Below are 27718 nucleotides of genomic sequence, written 5' to 3'. Positions count from 1 at the left end.
TGACTCATACCGAAATATTCAGAAAGCAGAAACACCACCCTTCGAAACCATCAGGTCGGATCAGTTCTGCTGAAACCAGCCGACAACTATTCAAATAATCACAAACAAAATGAGCGCCACTGGCAGGAACTTCCCCCAACAATCAGACCATATAAAAACGTTGGCTCTCTATTTGTGTGAACAATAACATTTCAGGACAGCATGCTGGTAGAAGTGGCCGTCTGATTCAGAGAGCCCGGTGGTTTCACAGCGTCCTGAGTCACCGTTCAGTCACTAAGGGCTCTGTGCCAACAGGTGGGCTGGCAAAATGTGCTTTCTTCACGTCTTCCTCTTAACTTTGAAGAAGGAAGTGCCAACCGCAGCACACCTCGGGCGGGCAGGGTCCTCGCCAGGGAAGTGATGCAAGTCACATGGCATTCGTCTGACATGTAAGCCACCATGAAAGAGTCCCTGTTTGGCCCCGGGCCCTTCTCTCTGACGACGGCGCTGGTGGGAGTTAAGGTTGATAAGTGTGACAGTGTGGACGGTCAGGGAGAGAGAGGACTCCTTTGTTGTCGTTATTATAAGGCCCATGGCCATTCATCCGTCTGGTTAATAGGGGACATCTCTTTTTGTAGTGATGATATAAAAGCTAAGTGGACCACAGCTGGTGCTCGCGGGGGTTGTGTTGTTGGGCTTTAATGCCGTCATGAACATGAGGCCGTATATAGGCCTATAGGTCATTTTATTTAGTTTCGGCCATGACCTCTCCCAACTGAAACCGAAAGTGTTGACCTAGAGGCATTTGGACTTATGGTTGGTCACAGTTCAAATACTGTAATGTTTCATGTTTACGAGCCATTACCTTCTTGAAGAGTGAAAACAAGTTATTAATGGCTTCTATGTTAACTCACTAGGGATGCATATTCATAATTATCACTCGCACCTGTGGAAAAAAAACGTGTATTTTGTGATATTAGCTTTTCCCGTAAAACGTTTAGTCTACAGTTGATCTATTATATATACAGTAGATAAACATATACAAATGCTCCGATGGGGTTTTCCATTGAACAAATGGCTTCTCGACCCTCGTCTCCATCTTTCCACTCCAATCTGCGGGTTGTCTCGCGTCACCCCGCAGGCGCACGGCGGAAGCCAGTGAAGGAATCCCGTGACATCACATTCGGCAGGCGTTGCCCCTGGTTACGAGTGATGTCAACGCAGTGTTTCAGCCCCCTCGGCCCCGCCCACTCCGGTGTACCACGTGCTCCGTATATAACAGCCCGTTCGCCACCTCCAGTGGGCACTGCAGCGGCATTCCCAACTCGACGTCAGTCCGCGCGCATTGGGGGACCATTACGCGTGACCAAAACAAGGATTACATCTTCTATTCGGATACATCCATTATTTTTTTAATTGTCTCAACATGGCAGTGACCGAGGCGAGCTGTGATTTGACTTACTGCAAGATGAGGGGTTTTGCATCCGTACTTACTGGTGAGCTATTATCCATGACACCGCGACTGTTATAGTTGTGAATGAGCGGCTGTATGTATGTGTGTGTGTGTGTGTGTGTGTGTGTGTGTGTGTGTGTGTGTGTGTGTGTGTGTGTGTGTGTGTTCATGAATGAGTATTCCGCTGTTTCGGGTTTTACGTCAGGGTTTCATAACGCGCGGCGACAGAGGGGCTGGTGAAACGGAACCGCAATACCTAACGACACCGATTCTATTCGATAACCATTTGGCCTCCTTTATAGGTTTTTCATTCATAAAAAATACTCAATTGTCAAAATTGTCATCGGAGCACAAGTGTTTTTATATTAATTTAATAATTCGGTGTGACCAAGCTGGCATGCCAGGAAAAAAACCTAGACATTCAATGGTGTCAGTGGCTAAATTAATGGTTGCGTAACCGCTCCGCGGCCCATGCGCAAATGTAACGCAGCGGCACATAACGCTCTCACATAGTTCACATTATGGTTTGCTTAACGTCCCCATGGGCGTGTTTGTTCTATTTACCTTGGTGCTATAATGACAGTGTGTTCCGCAGCGCACTGAGTAAGCAGTGCGTGCCGTGACAAGCTCCTGTATTGACGTAGGTGTGTGTGTGTGTGTGTGTGTGTGTGTGTGTGTGTGTGTGTGTGTGTGTGTGTGTGTGTGTGTGTGTGTGTGTGTGTGTGTGTGTGTGTGTGTGGGTGTGTGTGTGTGTGTGTGTGTGTGTGTGTGTTCCCTTCTTCGCCCCACAGCCTTCATTAAGGAGAGAAAGATGGGACTCAACGACTTCATCCAGAGGCTGGTCTCATCGCCACACATCTGCCAACAGTGAGCTATATTTACCATGGACCAGTAGGATCCAGTCTGTAAAAATATAGTGAATAAAGTGAACTAAATAAGCTATTGTCCGTGCGCTGACACGGAGGGCGTGATCGCACACCGTGCGTAGGCTATATAGTTGTGTTTGCTCAGTGCGGGTCCGTTGTGTCCGCGTGTATGCACACTGGCCCGCGGTGCGAGGGACCCGGTAGTTTGGCTGCACATTATTCCCAGAACCCAAGCTTCTTATCGCGTCTCCGAGAAGGTGAAGAAAGCATTAAGGGAACCAGGAATAGCCGCTTTCATGACGAACTCCTCCTCCTCTGGCTCACTTGCGCCTAATCACCTTTTCTGCAGCCTAAATCCCATCTGTCCTCGAGACGGGAATAAACCTGTAATTCAATTATTACCGCGGGATCACTGCGTTATCCCGCGAGAGCGGTGACCTCTCCCACGCTCGCAAGTGCGTTCGCAATGAACCAAGACTACGACCCCGTCAACTCACACGATTCAACATACCATAATAATGCAAATAATAACAATAACAAGGTAATAAACAGTCTTTCTGGCTGTTTTGGTTTGATCCACCTGAAGGCGTTCCCACGGCAGGTCACCTTTTATAAGCAGTGCGTCTGAGACGGGATAAGGGCTGGTCCGTTCCCAGGTCGTGAGCTGGTTAATCCGCTGCAGTACACCCCAGGGGTTAATTCAACTAATAGCACGGAGGACTTTTCATTAGATCATCAAGTCTGTTCCGCAGAGCAGATAGCGTTTCTACTGTCGACGGAAAGCCAGGCCAAATCTTAAGATATTCGGTTGTCAATTTATTTGAACCCACACTGATAAGAGATTTATCTAAGTGTTCTCCATCCCTTGCTCTCTCCTTCCCTCCCTCCCTCTCCACTTCTCTCTTTCCCTTCCTCTTCATCATTCTCCCCCTTTCCACCTCTCTCTCCCTCCCTCTTTATCATTCTCCCCATCTCCTTCCCTCTCTACCCCCCCCCCCCCCCATCCCCTATCTCACCGTCTCTCTCCCTCCCTCTCTCCCACTCCTCTCGCTCCATCTATCTCTCTCCCGCCCCTTACCTCCCCATCTCTCCCTCCTCCCTCTCTCTCTCCCACCCCCTGCAGTGCGGAAGTCAACAACTTCATGAAGATTGACGAGCATCCCAATGAGGACATCGAACAGGCCATCCTGAGAGACGGACAGGTGTGTTCTCCAACCCTTTCACTGTTCCCTCTTTTGGGAAACGTACACGGGTGTTCTAATGCGTCCTGTGTCCGTATCCTCACATCATACGGTTGCTTTCTTTCAGTTGTACCTGACCTCGAGGACCTCGCTGGCTGAGGAGACTCAGTAAGTGCTGTTGTAACCTTCATCTCTAAAGAGAAGCTTAGGTTAGGTTATTCATTTGAGAGGGGAAATTAATAAAGGAATATATATATATATATATATATATATATATATATAGGGGTCACAGAACAGAGCAATAATTTAAAAATGAAGAAGAGATTAATTATTTTTTTATAAGAATATGCAATATCTTTGTGTGTGGTTGCTTGTGTGCATGTGCATGTGCCTGTGTGTGTCTGTGCATGTGTGCCTGTGTGTTTGTCTATGTGTTTGTTTGTGTGTGTGTTTTTAACATCATTCTAACAGCTCTGTGTTTTCCTCAACAGGATCAAACCCTCCGATTTTGACTACCTCAAAATCATTGGCAAGGGAAGTTTCGGAAAGGTGAGTTTTTTTCCCACACTCTCGTCAAGCGGAGCCTCGACTTCCCTCATAGACATAGTGACGTTGTCACGGCTGGTAGCATCTGCTCGCTAACCCGGTGACCTTCTACCCATGTGTCAGGTTCTGCTCGCCAGGCACAAGGAGACGACCAACTACTATGCTGTCAAGGTGCTGCAGAAGAAGATCATCATGAAGAAGAAGGAGGTGAGAGTCTCTCTCTCTCTCTCTCTCCCTTGCCTTCATCTTTCAAACACCCAGACGGTTATCTCTACAGGCCTGCCCATACAATTTCAGATTAATAAAGTACATCTGAGTATTTGACATCAAACTCATAACCTTAGTATTGTATAGTTTGTCATCATCATATCACGTTTATATCTGTACTTCCTGTATGTCCTGTTCAAATGTGTATCATAGCCATGTGCACACATCCTACCTCTATAGGTCTTTACTCATACCTGTACTTTCTGTATTGCAGCAAAGGCACATCATGGCAGAGCGCAGTGTGCTCATGAAGAACATCAAGCATCCCTTCCTGGTGGGCCTCCACTACTCCTTCCAGACCACAGACAAGCTCTACTTCGTCCTCGACTACGTCAACGGCGGAGAGGTAGGACCTGCGCCTACGCCATCTTCTGGTCCATTAAGGAACTCACTGAACTTGAATGTACTCAACATTTGCGGTTTTACCTAAGATGATAACTTATCATTTGCTTTTTTTTCTTCGTCCCGTAGCTCTTCTACCATCTGCAGCGGGAGAGGATTTTCCTAGAGCCCCGAGCGAGGTTCTACGCGGCGGAAATTGCCAGCGCGCTCGGCTACCTGCACGCTTTGCACATCGTCTACAGGTGCGTCATGAGCCGGACTACAGTGCCCTCTAGGGGACATTTGAATAATTGCAATTACATGCTACATATTGAATGGAAATGGCTTATCAATCCATTTAATTAATAATACTATATATATATAAAGTTGTATTATATAATTCAATCAAATTAAGAAAAGTATTAATTATTTTGTCTTTCGACCACAGGGACTTGAAGCCAGAGAACATACTGCTGGACTCCTCGGGTCATATCGTCCTCACAGACTTTGGACTCTGCAAAGAAGGTTTGGAGGACAACAGCACCACCTCCACCTTCTGTGGCACCCCGGAGGTAAAGACTGCACACCACCCCCCTCCTCGACACACGCTAGTTAAACCATTTTAAAATAGTTAAGGACGATGACTCTGCCTGGCCAGAGCGGTTGTGTTGATGGTTCTGTATGTGTTGGTGTTGTTTGCAGTACCTCTTGTGTTGATGGTTCTGTTGTTGTTTGCAGTACCTGGCCCCTGAGGTGCTCCAGAAGCAGGCGTACGACCGCACGGTGGACTGGTGGTGCCTTGGCTCCGTGCTGTACGAGATGCTCTATGGCCTGGTGAGACACCGTACTCGTAATTTGATTGATGTATTTATTAGTCTCCTAAAACGTCCTCAGTCAAAATTGCGATGCTCTGCATAGCAGCATGGCTGCCCTGGCTGCCATGAGCTCCCTCACAATATGTGCTTTATGAAATGCCTAGTAGGTAGGCCTAGTAGCACAGTATATTAATATTATCATTGAATTATTATTATTCCCTATATTGGGCCCTTGGTTATCCTGGAGCCATGAAGGGATCCATACAGACTGAAGCATATGATCCTTAAGTCTGTATGCCCCAGCGCTCTGTGAAGAGGTTTCACAATAGCGAAGGGAAGATCTAAATGATTTCTTGTGGATTTCCTCAGCCGCCGTTCTACAGCCGCAACACGGCTGAGATGTACCACAACATCCTGCACAAGGCCCCCGTGCTGAAGCCCAACGTGTCCAACTCCGGCCGGGAACTTCTGGAAGGTCTGCTGCAGAAGGACCGCACCAAGAGGCTGGGCTTCAAGGACGACTTTGTGAGTCCACAATGTCGCTTTTAAAGGCCCCCTATCTTACCCGTTACATTTGTGACATCACAAGTGGGACCGCCCAACCCAGGTGTATTATTGGGTCTGTGGGCCAGGGGGCTCCACCGACGATAGGGCACTCATTCAAACGTCTGGATGGACAGGACACTCCCACTCGTGATGTCACTACATAGAAGGGATTTAAAGCTTCTTCTTTTTTTATAGCTGTGTGTGAAGTCTGTGTTCTGTGGCCGTTCTGACTGAGTGTGTGTGTGACCCTACAGCTGGAGCTTCAGCATCACTCCTTCTTCTCGCCCATCAACTGGGATGACCTGATGGCCAGGAAGATCACCCCTCCATTCATCCCCTCAGTGGTATGTTCCAACTCGTTTTGTAAAATCACGATTTTAGTAGGGTTTTTAATCTCTTTATTTATAATTTTTTAATATGAACAAAAGCTGGGGGTCTCAACTAAAAGAACATTTTTGAACTATACTAAGTGCTAATGTTACCATAACAATACAAAATAAGCACATCAGCTAAACAGCAGGTTTATTGTTTTTACATAATCAATCACCAACATGTGCAGGTGGGACTCGAACCTGGCTCGCTATCCTAATTTCCCACATGATTAGCATACTAGCAATTCCAGCCACCGATCCATCCAGAGGCATCTTTACTTTTTTAACCTGGACACTAACGGATTGTTCATCCTCCACAGAGTGGCCCCACTGACCTGCGGCACTTTGACACCGAGTTCACCCACCTCCCTGTGAGCGGCTCCCTGCTGAACTCCGACAGCCTTGCCGTGACCAACAGCGTCCGGGAGGCAGCCGGCGCCTTCCCGGGCTTTTCCTACGGACCCCCAGTTGACCACCTCATGTGAAGCCTCCCACCTGACCACCTGACCCCCTAACCGCCACACTCCATCCATCCGTCCATCCCTGGCCTGGCCCGAGCGCTGGAGACAGACTCACCGGCACGGCTCAAAAAGGGGGAACTACAACGTGGGCGACGGGCCTGTGGGACATTCCGCATGGGGGCGTGGGTCTGAGTACGATCCCGTCGGACATGGCTGACGCAGACAGATGCAGATCTCACAGGGGATCACCTTAATGAATAGGCAGGGATCGCTTGTCCTCCGTGATTGAATCCTCCATCGCCCCGCCACAATCTGGACCACCCGACAAGGCCCGCGACTGACTTTGAAAAGGGTGCAAAGCTTAGAAACTAGAATGGGTGTTTATTTATTTTTTTACGACTGAAAGACTGATAATAGCCTCTTTTGTTTTTGCTGGTGAAGGAGACCGGAAGAGGAAGTGCCTGAGGTTCTAAAGGCAGTATTGAAGGAACCCAAAGAGCAGTTTTTGACCCTCCCAGTGGGCGTGGGGCGCATGTGACTGGCTCTGATATCATCACTGTTTTACTTGGTTTTATATTGTGAATGCTCTCGTTGCACACGAGGAAAGGAGGGGTCAGTTCTCAGCTGCCACGGTAACGACAGCTGCGCGTCTTCCCGCCCCATAAGTGACGTCACTATTTTAGAACAAAATGGCATTCCACAGAAATGTAGAAGGTATCCCCGACAATATGTGTCCTGTTCATTCCCTCCCAACACTGACCATTCCTCAGAAGAACAAAAGAAGAGTGTGCTGTATTAAACGAAAAGGACATTGTTACCTAATTATTTTTACGTTTAACCAACTGCAACCATTCACTGTTTACGTTTAAATACTCTTTACACACTGGTTCTTAACGTAATAGATTAATGTTAAAGAATGAATCCGGTCTAGGATGTACTATTTTCCTACATTTTACTTTTTACATCGTTTATTTTAATATGCTGCGATACAAACATGTGTTGACCTAAACAGAGCTGTGTTTTCAGGCTTTCTGAAATTCCTTTCATATCAAAAGAGAATCAGTCAATTCAGCAATAATGTTGTAGCTTAACAAAACTAAAACAAAATGGATGCTCCCGCTCATTAGCCTCGTGGAGACCACCCTGGCCTCGCGGGTTCACATTAGGTTTCTCTCTGCAGATCGTTTCGAAATGCAAACTTGAATATCTGGATGGTCCAATGAGATCACCCATTCACGCCCTTTCAGACCTGTCCTTATCAACCGTACTAATTGTCAACGAAGCATCCTTCACAGATAACTACGATTCTAGACGATAGCGAGTAACTGTGAATGTCTTGTGCCTGACCCATTATCATGTTTAGCGACATGCGTGTACAACAAATAAAGCTCACATGTTAGCAACGTATGATCTATACATGTAGAGCTATGTGCATAGCTCATATCGTCACCCTGTAGTCCAACCAGCTGCTCTTCTAGAAACTGATCTGGAGGTAGATCTGCTCCAGCAGCTTTTGTCCAGAAGTGAAAGGCAGAGCTGACACCAAAATGCATCACCACTATTACATGATTCAATAAAAGAAAATGTGCAATAATAGTAACAACTTGTGGAGGTATAGGAAAAAAATCATATTGGAGTGTAAATTATAATTTATAGAAATCAAATTATTGAAGTGTGTAGTATAAGGTTGTTAATACAAATAGAAATACATGTTACTTTATGTTTAGGTCCACCCCTTTGTAAAAAAGTGTAAATATATATTTTAGTCTGGAAATATGAATGGCTACATAAAGAGGTTGTGCATTTTTTACTGAGTACACGGCAGTCATGCATTTCTAGACAGTTCTTCAACATTTGGAGGCTTTACTCATCCATTCCCTGCATTTTTGTTTCATGTATATTTATTCACGCAAGTGTATGTTTATTGTACCACAACTGTGTACACCTGGGGTAACTGACCTTGTTACATGAAAATAATATTTATCTGTTACCTATTCCAGCAGTGGTTGATAAATATAATAAATCTAATGAAAATACTCAGTGTTGGCTTCTTATTTTTCTTTGTCATTAAAAGAGGTAGGCCTACACACTACAGCATATCATATTGTAAACTAAACATCTTGATGTCTTATCTTGCTATATAACATTTTTACATCTTTCATATAAACCCTATATTAGATATGTTGACCTAAACAGACTGGTGCTTTCAGACTTATTATTCACAACAAAAACATAAAATGTATTAATCCAACATTGTCTATATGAAGCTTAACTTCTAGCCCAAGAATGGAGGGGTTTGAGTGGTAAAATAGGGGCTGTTTGGTTAATACAAAGGCAGTTAAGTTTATACGTTTTCTCACCTGTCAGGGAATGCTGCTAAATCGCACACACCTGTCGACCCACATCTCGCCCAGGGTTCACATGAGCGGATGTGCGCATGCGCAGACGGGGGGCAGGAAAACTTCCTGCAAAATAGTGATCCCTAACAACAGACAAAGCTTGACAGTGTGGATGGAATAGAAGACGATTCTATAAAAGGCACAGCGATTATCCTACTTGATGGTAAGTTCGATTGCGGATAGTTTCGCCGTTTTACCCAGGCTTCTCCCCCGGTGGGTTTCCGGCGTGTTTATCGTGAGATAATGGTGTCTTCACATATTGCTGAGCTATTTCAGTAGCCACTCCTTTGCTTGATCCCGTCTAAACCTTGGAGCCGAAAAGTTTCCCATTGGGGAAAACCCAGCCTGCTCTGTGATGTCGTTCGTTATTAAACCTACGTAGACATCAGCCGTATGGGAGGTACTAAACATGCGATTGTGATGTTGTAAACCAGTGTTGTAAAAAAAAAAAAACATTGCAGGGATAGTGTGACTTTGGGCCTCAGAAATCCCCATAGTATTCTGAGCTCGGTGGCATTTAATGCAAGTGAATATTACACACACGGGACCCACTGCAGAAGCAGGGGATTGTATCAAAGATAGTAGTGCATACGTGAACACACAGTGTTGTATCACTTCCAAACGGTTACGAAGCACTGATTTTCTAGGAAAAAGGTTTGGGGGTGGACTTGACCATCATAAACTTGCCCTTGGCGGTGGCTACTTGCTGGATGTGGTCAGGGCTAGCCCGCTAACGTGTGTCCCTCCGATGCTCAAGTTAACCCCGTCATAGCGTCCGTCCACGTTATGTCTACACGGCTGAGAGATGTTCGTTTGTAAACCACAGGTGTCGAAGGACCGAAGAGGTAGACCGGTGCTAACGTTACACGATGTAAAACTTGCGATAAAGGGTTTAGATACAGCGCAACATATAACGGCGAATGTGGATTCGTTCTCACCAAGTGCTGTGGTTTAACGAACGCAAATAAAACGGGTCGTCACGGTTACCATTCAAACCTAACCGTCGTGCCCGCGAATACACCGGTATATACTGTGGAACAAGGCACAAACAAGAGACCACGGCTGGCTAGCATGGCGGACTTAAAAGTTACCCAAGCAGAGCGGACGGCGTCTTACGTGCTACGCGACATGCAGGTTGCGGGGTAAAGAGTCTCGGGGAGCCGCGGTGTTCGCCGTGGCGGCCGGTCGGTGCGGCTCTGAGCGGCTCTGAGCGGTCGAGGTGAGGCTCCTCCGGCGGCAGGAGACCAACGTCTCTGTCGCGAGGATCCGTGACGCCACGCCACCAGAGGACCGCGGTTACTAATGGCAACGAGGCCTTCTTGTTATGGGTTGTCTGTGGGTGTCCGCCGGCATTGTCACGTTTTCCAGCCGTTTGAACAACACAGTCGAAGTCATGTTGCTTGGCTTTTTGGTTTTATTTTTGTTTTTTGTTCATACAATATATTTTTTTGAATTCCAACCTGTTTTTTTGGTGCAGTGCGACGATTGCTTATGCGAGAGACAACATAAAAGAGGAAAACAACTGAACACTAGGTGCATATTTGTCAACTTATATATGTGGATAAACGCCATATACCCTTGGTTTTCAAAAAAAAAAAAGGTTATTCATACCCGTTTGCCAAATAGTCAGGCGAGTTAGTTGTGCTAGATAATTTGTAAAAATGTGTTCTAAATTATGCCCACATTTCTTCTCTCTCAAATACAGAGCCGAGCCTGGATAAAATGTTAATGCTTTTTTTTATTGATATTGCACAATTAAATGCTGCATATAAATCAAATTGTCGTGCAGCACCGTGTTTTTATGTCGTTTTTATCTGGGGGGTTTTTATGCAAACACTTGTGCTTGTCAATATTTCCTCACTCAAGTCCAACCTCAGCAGCAATAGGATTCTCATGTGAGAGAGACGTAAACAGGTTCGTTTTAATAGAAAGAACATCCGTTCGGTATACAACAGCAATTTTGGTAACATTTGAATAAAATCCATTTAAATTATATTTTTTAATGACCAATGTTTAATTGGTAACAACTAATTATTAAAAAAATCTGTCACAAAAAAATATGTTCCTAGCCCGTCAGAAGTTATGTGGGCGTCGCAGACCCAAATCGAAAATAAGGTCCAACGTTGGTTTATTTTTGTCCGTCCACTCGTGAGCGGTCTTGCATAAACCCCACCGCGGCGGCAGAACGTGAGCTGTTAACAAGTGCCTGACATATCAGGATCCTTTTGAATTCCCCACTTGCCCTATTTTCCTGCGCGCTCCCCGCGTCGTGGGCCAGTTATATAAATGTCCCTCAGTGTGCGCCAGCAGCGCCACTGAGGGCCAGCGGAGACGACCGCTCAAAGAAACCAGGTTAGATCTTATCCTGCGGGGCACCCGTGACACGACAGCTTGCACCTGAGCACCTGATGCTCGCGGGAGGACATGGTTGGCCGAATGTAGGTTAGGTCACATGTAAGGAGGCCCCGCACGCCTAATCCCTGCACGCCTAATCCCTGCTCGCCTAATCCCTGCTGTAAGCACAATGACCAATGTTTATGTTTATTACAAATGATTTTGTAACATCTAATTATGAAAAAAAAAAAAAAATCCGTCACAGAAAAATACTATGTTCCTGGCCCTTCCTGGCCAGAAGTCATGTGGCCGGGGCGCCCCGGAGGTTCACCGGGTAGAGCGCAATCCTTGACGCAGCAACCGCGGTTTGATTCCTGCCCGTGGTCCTTTGCTGCATGTTTCCCCTCTCTCTCCCATACTTTCCTGTTTTACTCTACAATAAATAGGATAAAAATTAATTAAAAATAATGTAATAAAGTAATGTGGCCGTCGCATACGCGAATTCCCGAAAATAAGGCCTTTATTTTTATGTATAATAAGCTTTATTTTTGTCAGTCAGCCGGTCGAGGCGGGCCGCCCACTCATGAGCGGTCTCGAATAAACCCTCTCACCGGCACGCCACCACGGCGGCAGAACGTGAGCAGTTAACAAGTGCCTGACATAACAGGATCCTTTTGAATTCCCCACTTGCCCTATTTTCCTGCGCGCTCCCCGCGTCGTGTGCCAGTTATATAAATGTCCCTCAGTGTGCGCCGGCTAGGGCCAGCGGAGACGGACACGCAAAGAAACCAGGTTAGATCTTATCCTGCGGGGCACCCGTGACACGACAGCTTGCACCTGAGCAGGGAGGACATGTTAGGCCGAATGTAAGTTAGGTCACATGTAAGGCGGCCCCCATGTGAGTGCCCTCCCCCACCACCCCCCCCCCCCCCCCCCCACCTCCTCCTCCTCACCACCTCCCCGTTTGGACCGCCTCTGTATCGGTTACCGTGGAGCGACGGGATGGAGGGCAGGAGTGGGAGGACCACCATGGCGGGAGAGGAGGGGAGAGAGGCAGAAGGGGGGGGGAGAGAGAGTGGACGTGGTCATGGACCCAGGGTACTTAAGGCGCCGACCCCCTGCATTCCTCCTAACCGTGTGTGTGTGGCTGGTTGTGCTGGGTTGCAGCAGGGTCAAGGCAGTGGTCGCAGGTCCAGAGAGCAGTAGGAGGAACCAGGGGCTCCATGTCGGCTCACCCCCCTGCAGAGATGGACGGACCGCCGGAGCTGACTGAGCTGCCGGTGAACACACACACACACACACACACACACACACACAGACACAGACACACACACAGACAGACAGACAGACAGAGCAATGCTCACTCATTCATTCACATGCATATGAGCACACACGCATGCATTCTATGCTTGCTCCCTCACACATATGCACTCATGCATGCATGTATATACACACACACACACACACACAAACTCTCTAAGGTACCCATGCTGGCTCACATGCATGTATACAAGCACGTCACCTCTGATGGGTGCAGGGTGATATGCTTGGATCAAACCTTCTTCCTATGTCAATCTTCCATCCATATAGTTTGAGGCGATGAAGTGTTTTAAATGGTCCATGCAAGGTGGATGGCAGGGGATTTGGTTTGTGCTTTGTGGGCTCTGAATGGACAGGTTTTAATCTGTACCTATCATGACAACACATCTCTCTCCATTACATAGACGTATTATATCGTTGCTTTCTGCTTTTATTCGTCCTCAGTCAAAGAAGGCCAAGCTTGATATGGACGATGGACTGGAGAAGGCAGCACGGTGAGTGCTGCTTCACGGCTTTCTGTGTGAACTGCTTTCTATGGAAGTATTTGTACTTTAGGTTAAGAGCAAAAAATGGTTTGCACAAACTTTAAGTCTTTGCACAAGACTTTTTGTTTCAGAGGGCTGGTGGTTAGGTCATCAAGTGATTAGTTAGTTCATAACGTAAAATAAGGTAAAGCTAAACTAGCAGAGCTCTCTTGTTAAGTTAATAAGCTAAAGCGAAGTATCAATGTGTTGCTGGTTTGGTCAATTTGTCAGTATGTTTAAGTTTAGAGTAAATAATTGTTTGCACAAACTAAGTCTTTGCATAAGATTTGGTTGGTGGTTATAGTAAATATTGTAAAACAAGGTAAAACTTAACCAGCAGAGCTCTATGGGGAAGTGAATAATGTAAGATAAATTACCAAGGTGTTGCTGTTACAGTTAATATTAAGTTAATAAAGTAGGACTAACACTATTCTCTGGTTAAGTGAATAAGATAAAGTAGAGTACAAGGGTGTTGCTGTTTTGGTCAGTTTTTCTCAATTGGTTTGGCTCATTTCTTGATCCATGTTAACGTCTTCAAAGCTCTAGGTAAATTTGTCAAAATAGCTTATATATAGCTAAGCTAACCTGCAAAAGGTCTTGCATCACCCAAAAACTTTTAACAGATTCTTCAAAGTTCTTATCAATGTCAATGCCCTCCAATTGAAAAGTTCCTCTGGCATTGTGTAAACACTGTTGGTCAATATGTTTTGACTCTGAATGTTTACTCTGCTAGATTGTTATTTTGGTCTAGATAACAAAAGGCTATTGTGACTCAAACTGAATACTATCCAGATGCCAATTTCAATGGTAAAAGGTTTTGCATTACACATCGCACTTAGCCTGGTGCTACCAGACCATCGTACTTCATTTCATTTGTACAGAAGGTCTGGAACTGCTGTAATTGGCAAACGTTCACTCACTTGGAGGCGGGTGTCTGTTGAAGTTTAAAACTATTGGATCTGCCCAGTGCCACTCTGGATCTGCCATAACCAATCGCAATAGCGTTTGGTCGTGACGTATGTCATACGCCGGGACCGGCCAGAAACTACGTTGCGCGCATGCGCAGGCTGTGTACACAAACAAAACAAGATGAAGCGTGAAGATGTCTGTTAACGATAGCTGCAGGTTTTGTTCATCTAATTTTAGAGTTCAAGGAACAATTACAAATTCTACATTAATATTCGATAGTAAGGACAGAGATAATGTTTGCAGTCAACTGTCGAGGCTGGGTCTTGTCATTGACAATACGTCGCTACTTCAACGTCATCGTTCTCAGCCACTTCCTCTGTTCGCTGATTGGTCACACAGAAATTTGTTCGGGCAAAATCCCACTAACAAGCCCCAGCCCCAGACTGACTACTGAAGGGAAAATGAAATTTGGGCGGAAGTAGGTGGGCGGGCCCACCTACATCGCACTCACATTTCCATAGAAATTGTTCCAGAATACGTACCGATCAGCACAGCCTAATGCAAAAATACATCAGTACAAAAAAGGATTAATGTATAGCCTTACACTGTAAAATTGGAGTAATACACTAAAGGCTCCAGTCCGCTGGATGATATTCATGATATATATGCCTGGCGGATTTTGACAATTGGACTGACTCATGTGCATCTGATGACTTGCACAATGAAATAATTCATCCATGTTGAGAGAACAAGCGTTCAACTGAGAAGCAATTTTTCAGTTTTATCAGCAAGATATATAAGATTTGCACAAATTGCCTGACAGTTGTACCTACTCATTTGCAAATCAAAACAACATTTTCAATTTGTTAGAACGAATGACAAATTCAAATCTCTTGAGAACAATTGCCCAGTTGTTTGGAGGTTTCCACGTGACGTTCGGAAAATATTCAGTATCATTTGAGAATTGCGCCAAAGCCATAGACAAAAACTGTAATAAGTGAATTTTAAAGTAAAGATGTAAAATAAGGTAGAAGCTAAAGTAGCAGTGCTCTGGTTGTCCTGCAGGAACCTCACTGAGGATGGCAGCCCCCAGAACTCATACCCGGCCTTGATCGCAGGTAAGGCCTCTCCACCAAATCATTCTTTATTCACTCCTCATTCTCTATATTCTATGACACACATATTGCTAATGAATAGTTCCTGCTCAGTGGAAATGATGCTCATCTTATCAAAGTTCTGGAAAGTACCTGATCAAGATTGTTGTGATATTTCCACTTTGTAATTAGCAGATTTTCTTTATCCAAAGTGACTTCAAGTAGATGTACAGAAGGGTAGTGGTGGAGTTGACTGTGTAGTAACAATATTACAATGTAATACTGTCTTAATAGTCCAAGACCCAGGGCAACCGGACCAGCAGAGTGCCTTAGCCCCGCAAGCATGCAGTGACCCCATGAACTCCTATACACATTCTGGTAGGAGCAAATCTTGTTTTACAACAGGAAACATTCGGTTACATCTATGCAAAATGATGTGACCTTCCTTGGAACTGTACAAACTACCTTGTTATGCTGCCCCTCTGTTAATGAAACACTTGGATTTTGACTTCAGTCGGACCGTGCAAAGACCCTGATGCCACAGTTGTATCCGAGTTCTCCCAGATGTACCAAGACAACAAGTAGGTGTCCTTTATCTGCATGCATATACAGTAAGAACGAATCATCAATGTTAACATTAGATCCTTGTTGTTTCATGTAAAGCATGTTGTGTACATAAATTATTAACACTGTTGTCTGATTCTCTATTAATATTGATGGTGTGCTTTAACTACTTTGCTACACCATTCCACACATAATTGATGACTACTGATGGTTCATTAGTTAGGCTCAGGGTGCTGTCAAAGCTATTTACTGTTCTGTTGAGGTCAAGAGATCAGAATGTGACTTTTAAGACACAAATATCAACCAGTGTAAACTAATGATACAAATATGAGCTCAATAACATTGCATAAACATCATAAACATGTGGCTGGGAAAGTTTTGTGATTAAACTGACCAAATAAATAGCTTGAGTCTTCAAGTTTTCTAGCATCAGTAAACATGTTGGTGTATTACTCCAGAGTTGCATTTCCCCTCCAGCATGTATGAAGTATGTTTGTGTATTCCCCATGGGAATGGTTAGAGGCATCTGAGCTTAGAGAAGGAAAAACAATCTACATTGCAGATAGAACTAGTATGATTATTAATAAGTAAGTAGTAGTACTTTCGCTCTTTTTGCTTCAACAACTGCCATCGGCAACGAAGCAATCAAATGGAGTACCCAATGTCATCATCAGATGCTGTTCTGTCAGATATTTTGCCATTTTAAAATGAAGAAAACTGCAATATATTTATTATCATTCAAATTAATATTCAAGAAATAACACAATAAAAGTAGCAGTCCTGGGAAAAGCATGTGGCAGCCCTGCCCCCATACACAGTATGCTTTGCAGATGATCCAGCTAATCCCTGACAAGTGCCTGTGTTCTCCTTCAGCCCCGCAGTGACCTCCTATGGCAGCCAGGTGGCGTTCTCTCCCCTGGCCCAGTCTAGCGTCTACTCCTCCTTCCCCCAGGCAGGCCAGACCTACGGGCTCCCACCGTTTGGTCAGTTCTGGCCCTCGACTCTCAAGTGCTGGGTCCCACCTCTTTACTGTATTCATGTCCACACTGCTACTCATGTACCCATTGTCTGCTTACTAAACCTCCCCCAGCCTCTCATGCCTCTCCACTGTGCTACCAGATGCTTTGGCAAACGCAGACTCAACAGCTTTTATTTTATTCATTAATCTCTGCTTTTTACATGGAAAAACCAAAACATCACACCTGGAACTGAAAAAGCTTTCGTTTTATCTTTCCTAATACCACCACTCCTCCTCTTCCTTCTCCTCGCTCCTCCTCCACCTCTTCTTCCCCTCTTCCTGGTCCTTTTCCCATCCGCTCCCACTGCCCTCTTCCTCCTCTTCTTCCTCTTCTTCAGGTGCTATGTGGCCAGGCATAAAAACAGAAACAGGGCTGCCTGAGGCGCCCTCTGTTGGTCAGCCGGGGTTTCTCAGCTTCAGCAGCGCATACACGTCCACGCAGCCCGGCCAGCTTCACTATTCCTACCCCAGCCAAGGCAAGCCGCGTTCTCACCCTCCTCATCCCTTCTCTTTCCCCTTCTCCTCCATGTAACAACACGGCTTTCCCAAACATCATAACAACCACCACCACCACCACCACAACCGGCCACCAGGGGGAGACTGGTTATCTATTTACGCTCTTTAGGCAGATGATTTTAACAGGATGCATTCGTTAAGGAGCAGGTAAGGGTGTTTTTCTGGCACATGTGCCGATGGCACTTGGAAGAACTAGGATGTAGGGTTAGAAAACATAAAGAAAAAACAGCTGCATCTATGTGCTTTTGTTTACTGTGTCTATGACAACCAGCCATGTTAGCTCTTTAGCTTCTACCTCGGCATCGTAGCAATAACTTCTTGTCAAACATCCGTGATGGATAAGCAGCGAGGGCAGACACAAACAATGCAAAACAATAAGAAAGCAACTGACTGTAGAGTCTATAATGTGTATATAACCACCTACTCTTGATGATCTTTGATTGGGTCAGTGGTAAAATGCAACAGTGACGGAAAAGCTTTTCTGAAAAGAGATTTTGAACCGCCCGTAGTTGGTTCACCAGAAAGCCACGTACACTCTCCTCATTGGAAATGATTAAAGAAAGGTGCCTTGCTACCCACAGGTAGTTCTTTGGGCATCGAACCCAGTACATTTCATTGGGGAGTCGAACAATCTTAGCCGTTACACTATCTGCCCAGATACAGATACAGGTCAGGAAGGAGCAGGTAGGCAGTTTAGGAATCTCACTCAAGGATGCCTGCAGGTAGGGACCTTGGGGATCGAACCCTTTGGGGCTCTGAATCAAACACCCTAGACACTACCTGCCTCTCTCCTTGCGTGTAACGGGTCACCCCTCAATAGTGTGTGTGCTTGTGTGTATGTGTGCCTGTATGATTGTGGGTGTATGTGTGTGTGCGCCTGTACGTGTGTGTGTGTGTGTGTGTGTGTGTGTGTGTGTGTGTGTGTGTGTGTGTGTGCGCCTGTACGTGTGTGTGTGTGTGTGTGTGTGTGTGTGTGTGTCCGCTTGTGGTGCAGTGTGTGTGTGTCCGCTTGTGGTGCAGTGTGTGTGTGTCCGCTTGTGGTGCAGTGTGTGTGTGTCCACTTGTGGTGCAGTGTGTGCTAAGTGCGCTGTCACTGCTGTCCTGCAGGCTCTAGCTTCACCACGTCCAGTGTTTACTCCAACATCCCTGCGACCACCGCCAGCACGGTCCCCGCCCCAGTGCCCAATCAGGTACGAGAGAGAGGAGGCGAGGAGGGCCTTGGCACAAGCTTGACCAATGAAACTCAACGTGGTCACGCAACAATAGGTTGATGACTTGATGTCCTCCTAACAGGAGGTTACCCCCCCACACCCCTCTTACACACTTATTGTGGGTTGTACATCTTGGGACTTAATATACGCATGATGACTATGATGACTATGATTTACGGCCTGGCACTTAATGTACACACTTATTGTTTATTGTACGTCCTTGCAGTTATAAATACTACTTAGCATTGTGTAGCATTTTATCCTAGCTCTCTTTGTTGGATACGGGGAATGGGTTAACCTAGTGATTGTTAGTGCTTGGCACTTGGTTTGGGTAAAAGTCGGTTCGGATAAAAGTGTAATCTAAATTGTGTGTGTGTGTGTGTGTGTGTGTGTGTGTGTGTGTGTGTGTGTGTGTGTGTGTGTGTGTGTGTGTGTGTGTGTGTGTGTGTGTGTGTGTGTGTGTGTGTGTGTGTGTTCTCCTCTCCCCTCCCCCAGGAGTTCAGCAGCTACTCCTCACTGGGACCCCAGGCCCAGTTCTCCCAGTACTACGCCCCCCTGCCCGGCTACGCGCCCCCCGGCCTGCCCAGCAGCGACAGTCACGGTACGGACGCAGCGGGCGTGGCCGGCTACCCGGCCGTCAAGTCGGAGAGCGCCGTGTCTGCCGGTCTGCCCAGCAACACCGGTGAATACGTCACCTGACCTCACGGCCCCGCCCCTTTCTCTTCTTCAAAAGGGAGGAGGAGTTAACCTCTGAGACTTAATAAGACAATCTAATTTCTCCTACGGGGGATTAATAAAGTTGTATCATAATTTTTTGCAGATGGGGAAATTCAAAACAACTGTCGTCATTTGATGATTCACCGTTTAGATCAAGTCACTCGCTTGTAGTAAAATATAAAAATTTGAATTGAGGTATTCCTCAGTGAGCTTTCATTTCATAATGATTATGGATCATATTGGCAGTGAGTGCAGAATGAATGTTGCAGTTCAACTCTTCCAAACCACTTTTTTATACAGATTACTTTATTAATCCTGGAGAAGATAATTTTGTTACAGTTGGTTAGCCCAAGGCAGAAGTTATTGTTTATTATATGCTTTTAACAAATATATATATATATATATATATATAGGAAACATTTAGATGTTTTTGCAATCAGTTGGACCTAAACTGACCAAAACCCAGAACAATGCTAACGCTAACATGCTAACCCGGCCCCCCCTCCATGCCCCCATCCCTCAGACGCCCCCCCGCAGGAGAACCTGCCGCCGGGCATCGCCCTGCCGGCCGGGGTGGCCCTCCCCACGGGGGCCCGGGAGCTGGATGACGCGGGCCGCAGGAACTCTGTGGGGAAGGCGAAGGGCAAGGCCAAGAAGCCCGATGGATGCCCATCCACGGACTCGGACCTGGAGGTAAGTGCCTGGCTAGCTCTACCGGGTTCGAACCCACGGTCGCTTCAAGAGGTGTTGCCAAGTGGTTGGCACACTAGCCGAGCTATTAGATAGAGCCGCTACTATTAGATCCATGGTAAATGGTAAATATACTGCATTTATACTGCGCTTTTTTTGTAACGAGTGGCCACTCAAAGCGCTTTACAATATCGCCTAACATTCACACATTCATGCACACATTCACACACTGACAGCGTTGTCAACCATGCAAGGCAACAGCCAGCTCGTCACTCAGGGAAGCCTCGACATTTGGCTAGGAGGAGCCGGGGTTCGAACTAGCAACCTTGCGGTTACCAGCCAACCCGCTCTTTCTCCTGAGCTACTGACGCCATAATACTTGGTTTATTTTTTGGAAGCAGAAGTTATGTTGGCCGAAAAACAATTGGTAGCCAACACTTCAATGGCCGCCCTGTTTTTTTAACAAGCTAGTCTTTTGGCAATGCTCTGGATAGAAGGAGTGTGAGTTGTACTGGTGTGTAACGTGTGTCTGTTTCAGCGGGTCTTCCTGTGGGACTTGGACGAGACCATCATCATATTCCACTCGCTTCTCACCGGCTCATTCGCCCAGAAATTCGGCAAGGTTCGTGTCTGCTCACTGATCGCATAACTTTGGTTATTTCTTGTGTATTATATTTACGGTAATTCTGGCCCGATATTGATCAAGTTGGCAGCTTCATTCTCCCATTCATCAAAACAATGTAACTAAATTAAAATAAACCCACATTTATCGTGTGTGTGTGTGTGTGTGTGTGTGTGTGTGTGTGTGTGTGTGTGTGTGTGTGTGTGTGTGTGTGTGTGTGTGTGTGTGTGTGTGTGTGTGTGTGTGTGTGTGTGTGTAGGACCCAGCCACCGTGCTGAACCTGGGCCTTCAGATGGAGGAGCTGATCTTTGAACTGGCGGACACACACCTGTTCTTCAACGACCTGGAGGTAGATGACGTCTATGGTCTATAAGGCCTGTTGTATGCATGCTCATTCATAATAATGTGTAGGTTAAACGTTCTCCTTCATATAATGAAACTATAGCAGGACATGATACAAACATGATATTATAATGTAATAAAATGTCGTGAGACTAGGTGATGATGTAGTCTCATGACCTGATGTTGTGAAGTCGATGCGTGTGGAGGTGTTGTAGTGTTAGTCTCCTGATGGTGTTGTGAAGTCGATGCGTGTGGAGGTGTGTTGGTCTCCTGATGGTGTTGTGATGTTGAGGTTTGTGAGGTGGTGGTGAGCGAACAGCCTCTGCAGACCCAGCCTGACTAAACCACTTCCTCTTCCTCTTCTAGGAGTGTGACCAGGTCCACGTGGAGGACGTGGCGTCCGACGACAACGGACAGGACCTCAGGTTGGTCTCCTCAGAATCCTCTGGGACGTGTTTGACTTGAAAGACATAATAATCCCGTATGTAGCCATTTAACACTGGCTTTTCTCAAAAGCTTTTGGACATGGTCTCATTGTCTCTCTCTGTGTCTCTTTCTCTTTGTATCTCTGTCTCTCTCTCTTTATATCTGTCTTGTCTCTGTGTCTCTCTCTAAATATCTCTCTGTCTGTGTGTCTCTGTGTCTCTCTCGCTGTGTGTCTCTCTCTTTGTGTCTATATCTCTCTCTGTGTGTCTCTCGCTCTATCTGTGTCTCTCTCTGTGCGTCTCTCTCTCCCTGTCTCTCTTTCAGTAACTATAACTTCCTGGCCGACGGCTTCAGCGGCTCCAGCGGGGGGGGCGGGGGCTCCGGGGCCGCCGGCGTCCCCGGTGGCGTGGAGTGGATGCGCAAGCTAGCCTTCCGCTACCGCCGGCTAAAGGAGATCTACAACGCCTACAAGACCAACGTCGGAGGTGAGCTAGCATCACACTGCTACACTACAGTCTGCAAGGACTCAATGGCTGGTGTTAGCGTAGTGTTGTTTTTGCTAAAGGATCGCCTGGCTTAAAGCTTTTTTTATTTGTGAAACTGTTCTATCATTTTGTTGTTTTTCATCATGTGAGTTTTGTCATTTGTCAGTTTTTATCACCTAGCTGATTGTAGCATTGTGTTTTTCCCCATAGGATCAACGCTAGCTGGTAGTAGCATTGTGGTGTTTTGCTATAGGATTAGCTAGCTAGTTATAGCATGGTTGCGTGTTGTGGATATGTAGTCTAGGGGGGCCAAAGGGTTCAGAGTAGCCGTGTTTGAACAATGTATTTACAGTCAGGACATAATATTTATTTTATGACGTTTCAACTATTTACCATGGCGTCTTTAACTTACATCAGAGGGGACATGTGACAGCAACAGTCTCTGATCTGCCTAGTAGGTGTTATCTGTGGCAGTTTATCAAGTATATAAGTATATCTTATATTTCTCAAAATGGGTCTATAGCCTTGTTTTTATCCTAGGTCTTTTAACATTGGGTATTGAGAAAGGAACAGTTAAAGAGGGGTTCACAGGTTTTGTGTGTGTGTGTGTGTGTGTGTGTGTGTGTGTGTGTGTGTGTGTGTGTGTGTGTGTGTGTGTGTGTGTGTGTGTGTGTGTGTGTGTGTGTGTGTGTGTGTGTGTGTGTGTGTGTGTGTGTGTGTGTGTCAGGCCTGCTGAGTCCTATGAAGAGGGATCTTCTGCTGAGGCTTCAGTCCGAGATCGAGAACGTGACGGACGCCTGGCTCAGCACGGCCCTCAAGTCCCTGCTGCTCATCCAGTCCAGGTGTGTGTGTTTCCTGGTGTGTGTGTGTCCAGGCGTGTGTGTTTGTGTGTCCAAAAAAGGGAACGCTAACTGTTCACAATCACACTGCCCTATCAGTTCCTGTGCTTTCTAAAAGGAAACCAGTGAGACATTTTGTGTGTGTGTGTGTGTGTGTGTGTGTGTGTGTGTGTGTGTGTGTGTGTGTGTGTGTGTGTGTGTGTGTGTGTGTGTGTGTGTGTGTGTGTGTGTGTGTGTGTGTGTGTGTGTGTGTGACAGTACTGAACATGGAGTGATTTTATTGTATCAGTTGACCTGCATTGTAAAGTAAGTGTGTGTGTGTGTCAGGGGGAAGTGTCTGAACATCTTGGTCACCACCACCCAGCTGGTGCCCGCCCTGGCCAAGGTGCTGCTCTACGGCCTGGGCGAGGTCTTCTCCATCGACACCATCTACAGCGCCACCAAAATAGGTCCGTGGAGAAGTGTGAAGGACGTGCGACTTTAAACGATCATTTCTGGTTGTGTATTTGGTTCTGCCTGAACAGTTTTTCTAATAGTTGATGTTTGCGTCATCGACTCCTGTCCCTCATTAGATCATCTTTGAGCCACAAAACGACTCATTCTGAAAACAACTAAGGAAACCCCCTTTAAGAGAGAGATGACTAAAGGCTTTGTTATGGTTCCACGTTGACGCAACGCAATGACCATGCAGTCATTGATACTGGGAGAAATTTGAACGACGTTAGCCAAGCGACCCTAGCAGGCGTGCTAACTCACAGGGAACCCCATGAGGCTAGCGTTCTGATCCAAAATGGCCGCCCGGGGACCGAGGCCCATTCAGTGTGTATGTTCTGCGGGCCGGAGGCGGAGCCTCATGTCGCTGTCCCTCCCCTCAGGGAAGGAGAGCTGCTTCGAGAGGATCGTCTCACGCTTTGGCAAGAAGGTGACCTACGTGGTGATCGGGGACGGCCGCGACGAGGAGTTTGCCGCCAAACAGGTGAGCCAATGAAAATTTCTGATCAATAATCATAAAGGTCTCGACTCTGATTGGATTGAATATTTGGAACAAATTAAAACCACACTCAAAACATACCATGCTCAACGTGGACATTTCACAACATATTTCAACCAATGGCTACCATAACATAATCACCATGGTTACCCCACCATCAGCACCACAATTAATACAACATAAGCACCGTGGGCCCTACAACCGATGGATAGGCATCGTGTTCGACACATTCAATACATGATCCCCATGGATACCACAACATAAGTGACGTAGTTACCACAGCATCAGCACCACGGTCACTACCAAAATAATCATCATGGTTACCACAGCATCAGCACCACGGTCACTACCAAAATAATCATCATGGTTACCACAGCATCAGCACCACGGTCACTACCAAAATAATCCCCATGGTTACCGAGGGTTTGACCTGGTGTGTCTGTCCGTGTGTCCGTCTGTGTTCAGCACAACATGCCTTTCTGGCGGATCTCCACCCACGGGGACCTGGTGTCCCTGCACCAGGCGCTGGAGCTAGACTTCCTGTAGAACCGGCGGTGGAGACGGGGCGCTCGGATGTCGCCATGACCACCAGCGGAGACGCACCCTGCACGAGGACGGGACGCCCCCCCCCCCCCCCCCCCACCCCCCCACCTAACCAACCACCCATCCAACCACCCACCTAACCACCCATCCAACCACCCACCGACCCAACCACCCACCGACCCATCCACCCTCAACCAACCTCCACTATACAACATTTATTTCCTCTTTAGTTTTTCATTTGTTGTTGTTGTTTTTGTTCTGTACTACCGCGGTAACGGGGCCGGCCCTCAGCCTGGAGTTTTGCGGGCGAGGCTTTGAGGCTGGCGAGGACCTGGGGGGGAAGGGGAACTTTTGGATGGTTTGGTGGGACTGGATGGATGACCCTTGACCTGAATGGCAGCTAAACGCTCAAACAAGCTGGAACTGGCACTGACTGCGACACCAAGAGGGACTCTCTCTCATGCTCACCCACACTCTCTCTCTCTCTCTCTCTCTTTCACACACTCTCTCCCCATCATCGCTCTCTCTCGCCATCATCACTCTCTCTCGCCTCAGAAACGCCACCCTGGCTCCTCTGATGATTTAAGGTGGGGGGGGGGGGCTAATGGAAGACCCCAACCAAGCCGACATTCTGAGGTCGCGTCGTTGCACTCATTCCGGAGCTTGAAAGCATGGATGTTGTTTTTCGTTTTGTGTTTATTTACAATGCGTTACATTGCAGTTACTCCTCCTAGTGGTCTGTTGAACATAAACATTTTCATGGACGTTTTTCGACGATGCCGTCGGCCTGGACCTCTCCCAGGGCGCCTCCTGGTTTACGGGACACGTCTCACCTGACCCCCTTCTGCAGCTCGCTATAGTCACCCGGCCGCTCAGCTGATCAGCTGACCACACCGACCCCCCCCTGACCCCGTGACCACACTGTGACCGGGTGTGGTCGGGTCCGGTCTTGCAATCCAGCCGAAACCAGGAAGTAATCACCCTTCCCCACCAAAAGTCCCTCTGCGCATGCTCTCTGACAATCCCCCCGACCGCCGCCCAGTCCCTAGTGTCTGAGCGGAGGAGTCGGACATGGAAGTGAAACGCTGTGTCTTTGTTTGTTCTAAAACTAGCTGCAGCCTGGGGGGTCATAGAACACATCACCAAGATGCAATCACCCTCACAGCAGAATTCCACTTCCTGTTTCCTGTGCGCGAGGACTGTTCTTCAGACTCGGCTGTAGAACCGGCCCTAGGTGTGGCCCCTAAGTGACCTTTGGTGACCTATGAGGATCCCTGTGAACAGTGTTAGGGGGTTAGTAGGCGTGCGTACAGGGGATTTCATGGCAGTTTTCTGATGGCATACTGGGTCATGTGACTCCCTGTTACAAACATTCTCACCAATGGGGTTTCTATTTGCTCCCTGTTCCCGTGACGACGATGATGATTATGAGGACGATAAATACAATCATGGTATCACTCTATAGTCTATTGCAATCTGTATAGCCATTTCGTTTTTTTTTGTTCGCAAAAACTTTGTTCAGCCAAAAATGTTATTAATGGCAGCTGGTACTACTCCCTTAAAGGATCCACAGAGATAAACACCGGAATTTAATTTTTATGCTTTGGAAAGCACCCTCATACTTTAAAGTGGATTCATTTTGGCCACTTGGCAATACTTTAAATCATTGGCTGGAATAGACGGTGGTTCTCATGTAACCTGTGAACCACCAATGAAATCCTCAGATCAGAGTACTGGCACATAGAAACTGATTGGTTGGTTCACCGTCTCCTTCTACCAAAACACGAGGTTGTCATCCGTCAGTCACACCGCATCCCACTGCTGTGTCACGACATCGTAGTGTCTGGTGAGCGAGGGGCAGGGTCAGGAAGGGGGAAGACTGTGCAATACATGGAGAGTTGGTGGCATGCTCGTTAACCAATCAGAGACTGAGGGAGGAGTATGACTGAATTTAGCTGAGCCTGGTTTCATATGTACACACATGCAGCTTTGACCAATAAGAATGTGTTTTTGGTGTATTCTGTTTTATTTTTTTGTCTTTCTTTTGTTTTTTGTGTCTGCGTATTTATAATGTGCCTTTTTAACCAGTTATTGTACACTCTGTAATCTCAAAAAAGGGAACGATCGTCATACGTTTATTATCCAAAGTGTTGTTTTGCCTTTTTAACTATATATTTTTACTATTTATAGATCTATCGACATAGATCTATATATAGATATAGATCTATATAGATGTATATAAAAAATGAATGATGATAATTTCTGCGGAGAATTACACTTCAGCAACTTGACATGTTTGAAAGATAAAAATAATAATTGTTAGATTGTTCTGTCTGTTTACTCCGTTTATTTTCCTTTCCACAATGCTTGATCTGATGTGTTTTTTTTTGGTAATGTAGTGACTTATGGAAACAATCGTCGTTATATTACAAACTATAATTTTTGGGACGATTCATCTTATGGATCATCACGAATCTCGACTGATCCTCTTGATGTCATCTTTCAGAGTTTTAGGTTACTTCTGAATGAAATTCTAAACTGTCCAAATACTCAATTTTGACAGTAATTGTGCGACCATTTCATGTGTGAACGCGGCCTGGAGACAATCAACGGGGAACACGATAATCCTCCACTGCACACTCACAACATACTCTAAGGCAATCGGTACGGACCCACTGTTGTTTGAAAGTGTAACTGTTGTACTACCTAAATAGAGTTGAAGGGAATTCCCAATCCCCTGAATTCCCTTAAATCACGTGATGGGGGGAAATTATAAATCACGTTGCGTCCCGCAACATGCAATGGAATGTGGGCCTTTTAACTGCTTTGTTTCACTGTTCTGATTACAAAGTTATTGTGCTCTGTTTCCCAGACGGGCGTCCGATTCTGAGGTTCATTGTGGCTGATGCACGATGTCTTTTTAGAAGTGAAATCGCTTCATATTTTATTTTCCCTTTTTCAATGCCAAAGACTGTATTTTTAAACTGCAACCTTTCCACTTTATTTTTTATTTTATTTTCATCTCATAGCTCCGACCGGTGTTGTGTCAGCGAGGTGACACGCGGTGGGCTCGGCACACGGCTAAAGTCGTCAGGGTCATTTACATAATCACTATTTGTGAACATCGCGTACTGTTGGAGAAACTGCATATTAACCATAAGGTCCTCCTACTGTGGTCTGTACACACTCCCTGCAATGTAAATAAAATATAAAAAAAATGTAAAGAAACATTCACATTTAATGGTTCCCTTCATTGTTCTTTTAATTATGTACATGGCCGTTTTTAAAATAAATAGAGAAAGGTAGCCTTCTTGCAATCACAATTGGAACAAGTACAATTAGGGACTTAAGTATTTTATATATATATA

The 27718-nt window shown here is 46.1% G+C and overlaps 2 protein-coding genes across 3 annotated transcripts; both read left to right on the top strand.

Annotated features, from left to right (window-relative positions):
* The first annotated feature begins 1304 nt into the window (after positions 1-1304).
* On the top strand, positions 1305-8778 carry LOC311364886 (serine/threonine-protein kinase Sgk1). Its single transcript, XM_084484383.1, has 13 exons — positions 1305-1475; positions 2224-2299; positions 3422-3500; positions 3607-3647; positions 3971-4028; positions 4149-4232; positions 4507-4638; positions 4764-4876; positions 5062-5185; positions 5352-5447; positions 5798-5953; positions 6229-6318; positions 6666-8778. The coding sequence occupies exons 1-13, from the start codon at positions 1406-1408 to the stop codon at positions 6828-6830; spliced, it is 1284 nt and encodes a 427-aa protein (XP_084340509.1). The 5' UTR covers positions 1305-1405; the 3' UTR covers positions 6831-8778.
* A 503-nt stretch (positions 8779-9281) lies between these two features.
* Positions 9282-27545, top strand: eya3 (EYA transcriptional coactivator and phosphatase 3). Of its 2 annotated transcripts, none has more exons than XM_084484469.1 (18): positions 9282-9368; positions 12707-12819; positions 13304-13353; positions 15358-15410; positions 15681-15764; positions 15901-15967; positions 16824-16933; positions 18592-18674; positions 19191-19296; positions 19936-20105; positions 20641-20724; positions 20984-21073; positions 21433-21491; positions 21817-21977; positions 22705-22819; positions 23144-23265; positions 23692-23792; positions 24273-27545. In XM_084484469.1, exons 2-18 carry the CDS (start codon positions 12763-12765, stop codon positions 24351-24353), a joined length of 1593 nt encoding a protein of 530 aa, XP_084340595.1. In that variant the 5' UTR covers positions 9282-9368; positions 12707-12762; the 3' UTR covers positions 24354-27545. The 2 variants fall into 2 exon arrangements, with proteins under 2 accessions (XP_084340595.1, XP_084340594.1); XM_084484468.1 differs by having other exon boundaries at positions 19191-19377.
* The last annotated feature ends 173 nt before the right edge of the window (positions 27546-27718 follow it).

This window comes from Micromesistius poutassou (assembly GCF_964030765.1).
Source record: "Micromesistius poutassou genome assembly, chromosome: 20".
Classification (NCBI taxonomy): domain Eukaryota; kingdom Metazoa; phylum Chordata; class Actinopteri; order Gadiformes; family Gadidae; genus Micromesistius; species Micromesistius poutassou.
Note: the sequence above shows the minus strand (reverse complement) of the source record. Positions and strands in the feature narration are given on the sequence as shown.

Excerpts from the sequence above, each read along its gene's own strand:
- eya3 (XM_084484468.1), top strand. The coding sequence starts at position 12,763 with ATGTCGGCTCACCCCCCTGCAGAGATGGACGGACCGCCGGAGCTGACT. Across the intron at positions 21,978-22,704 it reads CTACAAGACCAACGTCGGAG|GCCTGCTGAGTCCTATGAAG; the intron begins GTGAGCTAGCAT and ends TGTGTGTGTCAG. Across the intron at positions 23,793-24,272 it reads AGGAGTTTGCCGCCAAACAG|CACAACATGCCTTTCTGGCG; the intron begins GTGAGCCAATGA and ends GTCTGTGTTCAG.
- LOC311364886 (XM_084484383.1), top strand. The coding sequence starts at position 1,406 with ATGGCAGTGACCGAGGCGAGCTGTGATTTGACTTACTGCAAGATGAGG. Across the intron at positions 5,448-5,797 it reads ACGAGATGCTCTATGGCCTG|CCGCCGTTCTACAGCCGCAA; the intron begins GTGAGACACCGT and ends GGATTTCCTCAG. Across the intron at positions 5,954-6,228 it reads TGGGCTTCAAGGACGACTTT|CTGGAGCTTCAGCATCACTC; the intron begins GTGAGTCCACAA and ends GTGACCCTACAG.